We start from the raw sequence: 6,651 nt of genomic DNA, 5'->3' as shown, positions 1-6,651 counted from the left end.
TATTAACTATATTCCTTCTAGTTTGTACATTGTACCTCTGTGTCTTATTTATTTCTTAACTGGAAGATGGTACCTTTTTATCCCCTTCCCCTATTTTGCCCATCTCATCAGCCCCTCTCTTTTGGCAACATATTGTCCTCTGTATCCATAGACCTGTTCCTGTTTTGTTTTGTTTCATTTTTTAGATTTCACATATAAGTGAATTCATAGGATAGTCTTTCTCTGCCCGACTTCTTTTACTTAGCATGACATCCTCTCATGGTTTCCTTTCAATCCTTTGCTTTCTTTCCCATTTTCTCCTGCTCTCCTTTTCTGCTTTGGCACTGGACTTTTGTTTCTTATGCGTGTGTGCGTGTGTGCATGTGTGATTATCACAGGTCCCTTCACGACATCAAGCTGGAAGAAGACACATATGACCATCACTAAATCTCCCCCTCCCCAAAGGACACCCCATCCAGATGAGGGATTCTTCTATCGTGTAGTACTTCGAAGTATCTTGAATACAGGCATTCAAACTGAATAGGATAGAGGCCCACAACACTGCAGAAATGTATGCAAAGCAGCTCAGTTGTGGTTGCTGGAATATTTACAGCAGCTGACAGATTAACCTATCATACAGCAACCTGACAAACCCAGGGTGGCAGACGCAGAGACACAAACATGCCCTAAATAGATCTGCAACTTCTAACCGAAGAACAGATTGTCTTATGTGTGTCTTCGATGTGCCTATGAGAAATGAGTATTTTTAAGCAGAATATTTTTATGGGATCACGACATTATTTTTCCTCATGAAGATCAAAGATTGAGAGAAATTATATGATGACATGAAATTTATATTTAAATGCTTCATAAATGTATGTGTGCTCATCTTTCTGTACTTCTATTCTGGGAATTCAAATATTAAAATTTCAGATCCCATTAATCCTGATTATACCTACCAAAAGTGAAAGGAGAATCTTATGAATAAAGAAAAGTCTGGGAACTAACTGAAGTAGTAAAAGATCATTTCACAAATATTCTGAGGATTTACCATGGCCCAGTTTTTAGGACAGTGACATAGTGGAGTCAAAGATGTATGAAATATATTCTAAGACCTCTGAGAACATGCAATGTTATGAAGATAAGTAAACAAAAACTAGCAGGGATAAGGTAGAGTAAAATAAGTGGCATAAAGATTTCTTGACAATGTATAATTCCAATGCAACTGAAATTCTAAAGTGCACTAGAGGGATGAAGGAAGCAGTTCCGAGGGACCTTGAGAGACGACTACTTTTTCTTGCCCTTCTGCAGGCCCTACTTTGCAAAACCTCCTCACTCCCATGCTTAAACACCAGAGCTCTACACTGATGACCCACAAAGGTCTATCTCTCAACCCAGATGCACTTCTTGGACCCAGACCTTCACCTCCAGCTTCTGGCTAGATCTCCGCGTTAATGTCCCAACGATGCATCATATTCAATGTGTTCCGAAACTCTCAGTTTCCCCTGCTCTAAACTACCTCCTGTGTTTCATAAATATCCAAAACCATTCTCCTGTGTTCTCAGTGTCAAATCTTGGACCTTCCTCCGCCTCACTCCTATCTTTGAACAAAATCTGATTTCTTACTTAAGTGTGCTATCCTAAGTAAAGTCCTGAAAACCTGAAAATGAATCTCCTTGCCTCCACTGTGTGTAGCTGTCTATCTTCCCAACAAAATGCTGCAAGGGTTTACCTTTCTTCATATTCTTCTCTCCCACTTAAGTAGCATTAGTGCCCTCCATTCCTTATATACAGAATACAACCTAAACTTCGTGGCTAAATTTTAAGAGTCTGGCCCCTGCCTATATATCTAGTCACTTCGCCTCTTCACTTGTACCATATGCACTAGCCATCCTGGAAACTTCCTTGCACACTCCTTCCCTTGCTTATGCTAACCCTTTCTGCCTATAATGCCCTTCTCTCTGGGATGCCACTCCATGAAGAAGTTCTATTCATCCTTCAAATGTCATCTTATAAGAGCTTTCTTTGACCACTCTTAGATGGAACAGCTCTTCCACTCTTCCCACCACTGGGTTCCATTACCCTGCTTTATTTTTCTTCACAACACTTTTCACATATTACATAGCTCTTTGTTTAGTGCCTAGGTCCTGGCTATAGAATATAAACTTCTAAAAAGAGAGCCAGACACATATTTGGGTCCTCATTCATACTCATTGAATTTATTGACTATAATCCTTCAGATTCTATTCAATCTCGTCTTTCCCTGAGAGAGAAAGAGACAGCCTTGTCCTTTTAGAGCAAGGATCACAATCTACCTTGCACCACCTTGTGTTCATGTATATTCCAACACACTAGGCTGAAGGGACTGTGCTTCACTCATATCTTTGAGCACAGAATGAACACTCAATACACTTACATTGAATGGAGCTGAATTCAATACAGAGATTTATAATCTGAAATAGATTATCTTTAGGATGGTACATTAGGAAGAAAATAAGAATAACTGAATCTTCAAGCAATATTCACTTTGGGCATCTAGGACTCCAGAAGGGAAGTTCTTGACCAAGACACAACATGGAAAAGCTAGGCTCCTTCTGTATTAGGAACCACCACTTTCAAACGTGATGCTGTATATGTTACTGTCATTTCTACACACTGGTTGAGTCAGTTCTGAGTCACTGACAAGCTCCTCTTCTGTTCCTGCCATGAAGCTCCCCGTCCAGACCAGAGCAAAGTTCAGGGTAATTTAAAGTCAAAGTCTTGAAGTGGCACAAATGTTTTTATCAGAATCCTTCAGGCTTACAGGAGCTAAAGTGATTTTTGGACGGTTCTTTTGTATTTGGTTAGGTTATACCCAGTTTTCAGGGTCAGGGGTTTCCTCTCATGTTGATACTTTTCTATTAGATTATAACTTTCTGAATCCCCTTTTGTTTTATAGCCAAACATTCAGTAAGACTCTATGTGGCTGGTACATAATATAGAATTGCAGAAGGTAGAGGGTTAAGGTTTGGGCCCAGAAGATCATTTGGACACTTGAACAAGGCATAGTCATTCAACACGAAGGAATATTTTTTAGATGACCAGAGTTGTTACAGAAATCATAAGAGTTTGATTCTACAATGACACAAATATATTTATATGTATGCATTTACTTATTTACGCACTCAACAAAAATTTATTAATTACCAAACTACATACAAAGCACGATGGTAGACTAAAATGTATTAAAACATGGTCTCTGTCCTCAGAGAGAATATATTCCCTACCAAATGTTTCCTTTTTTACAAGCAAGCAAGTTTTCTGTGGAACATCTTAATTTTCTTTTTAAAAACTAATCAACTGGAACCACTATTTAAAGAATATTAATAAATTATATTCTCAGAACTTTGATGCTACAGAAATCGAATATCAATAAAGAGGCCACTGCTCTCCGGGATGCAAGTGATTGTGAAAGTCCCTTCCCCCACTAAAATTTTATGATTCAATGACTACTGAACTCCTTAATAAAAATGAGTAGGAAGGTGACACTGCAAGGCTTTATGAAGTTGTATGAAGATACAGTATTAGTTGGAGATACAGGCAAAAGTGATATTTATTTGTTATCTGACACCTTCAAAAATATTGATGCTTTTGTGAAAACATCTTTCTTGTAAGCAGATTTAAAAATCCTTGAGTGTCTTCAGTGCTGCAAATCGCATAGTTCAATACTTTGGATAAACTGCCTGTTGTTCAAACTGTCTAGGTCAATTCTCGAACTTGCATTTAAAACAAAGAATTAAATTCCCTTAGATCAAAAATCAATTCCATACTCTACAAAAGTTATCCCTCAATTCAGAAAATAAAAATATTTAATTTAAAACACAGTTTTATGAAATTGTATTAAACCAACTGATGTTTGATCAAATATCCATTCATCTTAATAGCTTACTAAAGCAATTGCAACTTGCTGATATGTGTGAAGATTCTGGAAGAAATAGGGGGAAAGCATCTGACACTAAGTATAATTACTATTTTTCAAGATTTAAACACAACGTTCTTTGAGATATAAAGTACCCAAGCCTAATCCTCTGGGTACAACCTGCATTTTCAATCAGTATTCAAACATTCTTGGTGCACAAGAAATCTGCCACTACAGGAATTATCTCTCAGAGAGCAAATACCTTGGGCAGCCCCGTCGTTCCGGATGTGTAAAGAATATACAGCGGGTGCTCGGAAAGAACAGGAACACAGTCATGCGACTGTGCTTTGGCCATCTCTTCATCCCAATCAAGGTCACGACCCGGAGCCAAAGGAACTGTCTCCTACACAGGAAGTAAACAGGAATATGCACTGAACAAAGGAGGTTACGTTAGAACAATGGAGACTGACTGAATCTATATATATATTAGTCGGAGCCTCTGACTGAAAATCTAGGCCTAGATAGCACCACATATCAGATTTATGACTACACATTTCAGGGTCATGAGTTAATATTCCTAAAAAGTCCAACCGTCTGATGTTGGCTTCAACTGAACTGACAAAAGAACAAGTTTTATTCAAATCTAAGGACATCCTTAAGAAATCCAATGAGACGCAGTCAGAGCTTACCTAACAGAGGTTCATGTTTTCCATAAACACATGTACACTATTAACTTTATAACCAATTTCTATTTTTCTAACTTCTTTTATTTTGGAACTAAGGTCTTCACAATGAAATGTCAACTAACCCATTAAATTTTTTCTTTATACAGGGCAATTTAGAATACCGTGGCCGTCTTTCCAAATGAGAAAATATTAAATCATTTTCAGAGGTGGGGAAGAAATCAAATTTTGCTTTTTCAATAACAAAAATTCGTTTTGAAAATTAATGAGTATATGTGACATATCTAAAATGCTATCCCATTTTCCTCCATCTAAGTCATTGACCAATATGGTAGAAATGTCTGTTTTCTTTTTTGTTCCTAGAACCAAGTTCTGTGTTGTCAACTTTACGATAATAGAGTCATGAATTAGTCAGAGACAAATTAAAAGAAATTAGACCACTTTATTTTAAATACTGCCAACAAAACGAGCCAGATGAAGAGAAAGGAGTGGCTTATGGAAAAATTATTCTAATGGGAAGTCACAGCTATTTAAGTAGAATTAAGATTCAGTACATGCCTGATTATTTTCTGAAATGTTAACTAAGCTCCAGATGACACATCAGGAAGTGTCTATTTGGTGAATTTATTAGTTTAGGCATAGGCGAGGCTACACATTCCTCAAAGTTAGTAAGACCCACCACCTAAAGAGCATGTATAACCATTCATTTCCTGAAGGTGACCCCCAGTGAAGCCCAGAGCTCAGAGGGGTTTAGAAAAGCCAAGCCATTTCCATTTTTCAGGATCCTTAATATATTAATCAGGGTTGTAAATACAGTCATATATTTAAATGAGTACGTTTACAAAATAACACTTTGATCTAATATCACAAATACAATGTCTTTGTGAATAAACACATTACAGATAACAATCAGAATTGAACTTCATAAAGGTGAAGCCCAATTGGCTTCTCTGGGCTCACTCTGATAGACCCTGAATGTGCCAATGAGATAAATAAAAACAGTTAACTGTAACCAGATTGTGTATTTCCATTTGTTTTTATGAATCAGATAAACACAACTAATTTCAAATTACCAAGCCTTTGACATTACAATCAGACATATAAAAAAACTTATCACACTGCATAATGAAAAATGTCAATTGAATAATCACAAAAAATTATTACAGATTGAGCGAAATGAGGATTGAATGAATGGTTATTCTTCAGGCTAAGAAAATCCTTTACAGGCATATGTAAAGAAGACTTGGCAAAAGGCAGAGAGGGGAAAATCAGCATTAGCTTTTACATATATACGTTTACTTCTATAGACACGTCCTGTCATCATTCTTGAACGGCAACACTGGCAGAGCACCAGAGATGACTGACATGACGTTCTTTTCATTCTGTCATTGCTTGCTTGAGGCTTAGGAGTGGCAGCCAGGTTTTTACCTCCTTTGGCAAAAATGCAATCCTGGTTAATGAGACACACCACTGAGCCTCATAATTTGTGTCTCTAAATTGAAAGCAAAGCCAGTCCACTGGGCTTAATTACTAACTAAACAGCAGGCCTACTATAAAGGACAAGAGACATCCAAAGCCCTCATCTAAGATAAAGATGAGTCAAAATAGAGGGCAGAGTCTCAAGAAAAAAGTAAAGAGAGAGAGAGTAAGCCAGTTATGGGAAGGAGGGATGGGGGAGGGGATCTCCACCTATAAAGAGGAAAGAGAAGAGATTTGCATTGGGAAAATCGGAGTAGGAAACTTGCATATCCATTTCAACTGTGTTTCTAAAGTAAAAGAACTAGCGTATATCTTGTTGATTAAAAGTCATTGAACCAAAGTTCAAATCTTGGCACCACTTATTAGCTGTGACTTTGAGCTACGACCTCTCCATAACTCAGTTTCTTCATCTGTAAAATGGGGCCAGTAATAGCTTCTACCTCATTGGTTTGTGAAAATAAAATAAGAAGTATATGAAAGTAATTAGCTTCGGGCCTAGGGTAAGTTCTTTACAAATTTATGAGTTTTTGTTTATGCAAATGCCACATACTCACAGAAACACATACGTGTGTGTGTGTGTGTGTGTGTGTGTGTGTGTGTGTGTGTGTTCCT

General features: G+C 37.4%; 1 protein-coding gene across 1 annotated transcript in view; it reads right to left on the bottom strand.

Moving 5' to 3' along the window:
• LOC100463551 (acyl-CoA synthetase short chain family member 3) overlaps nt 1-4,359 on the bottom strand; it is a 90,662-nt gene extending 86,303 nt beyond the window's left edge. The window contains exon 1 of the mRNA XM_034643732.1: nt 4,140-4,359. Coding sequence (XP_034499623.1) covers nt 4,140-4,232 — 93 coding nt within the window. The 5' untranslated portion in view covers nt 4,233-4,359. The remainder of the gene's footprint in view (nt 1-4,139) is intronic.
• Between the last annotated feature and the right edge of the window lie 2,292 nt (nt 4,360-6,651).

Source organism: Ailuropoda melanoleuca, chromosome 15 (assembly GCF_002007445.2).
Source record: "Ailuropoda melanoleuca isolate Jingjing chromosome 15, ASM200744v2, whole genome shotgun sequence".
In the NCBI taxonomy this organism is placed as follows: domain Eukaryota; kingdom Metazoa; phylum Chordata; class Mammalia; order Carnivora; family Ursidae; genus Ailuropoda; species Ailuropoda melanoleuca.
Note: the sequence above shows the minus strand (reverse complement) of the source record. Positions and strands in the feature narration are given on the sequence as shown.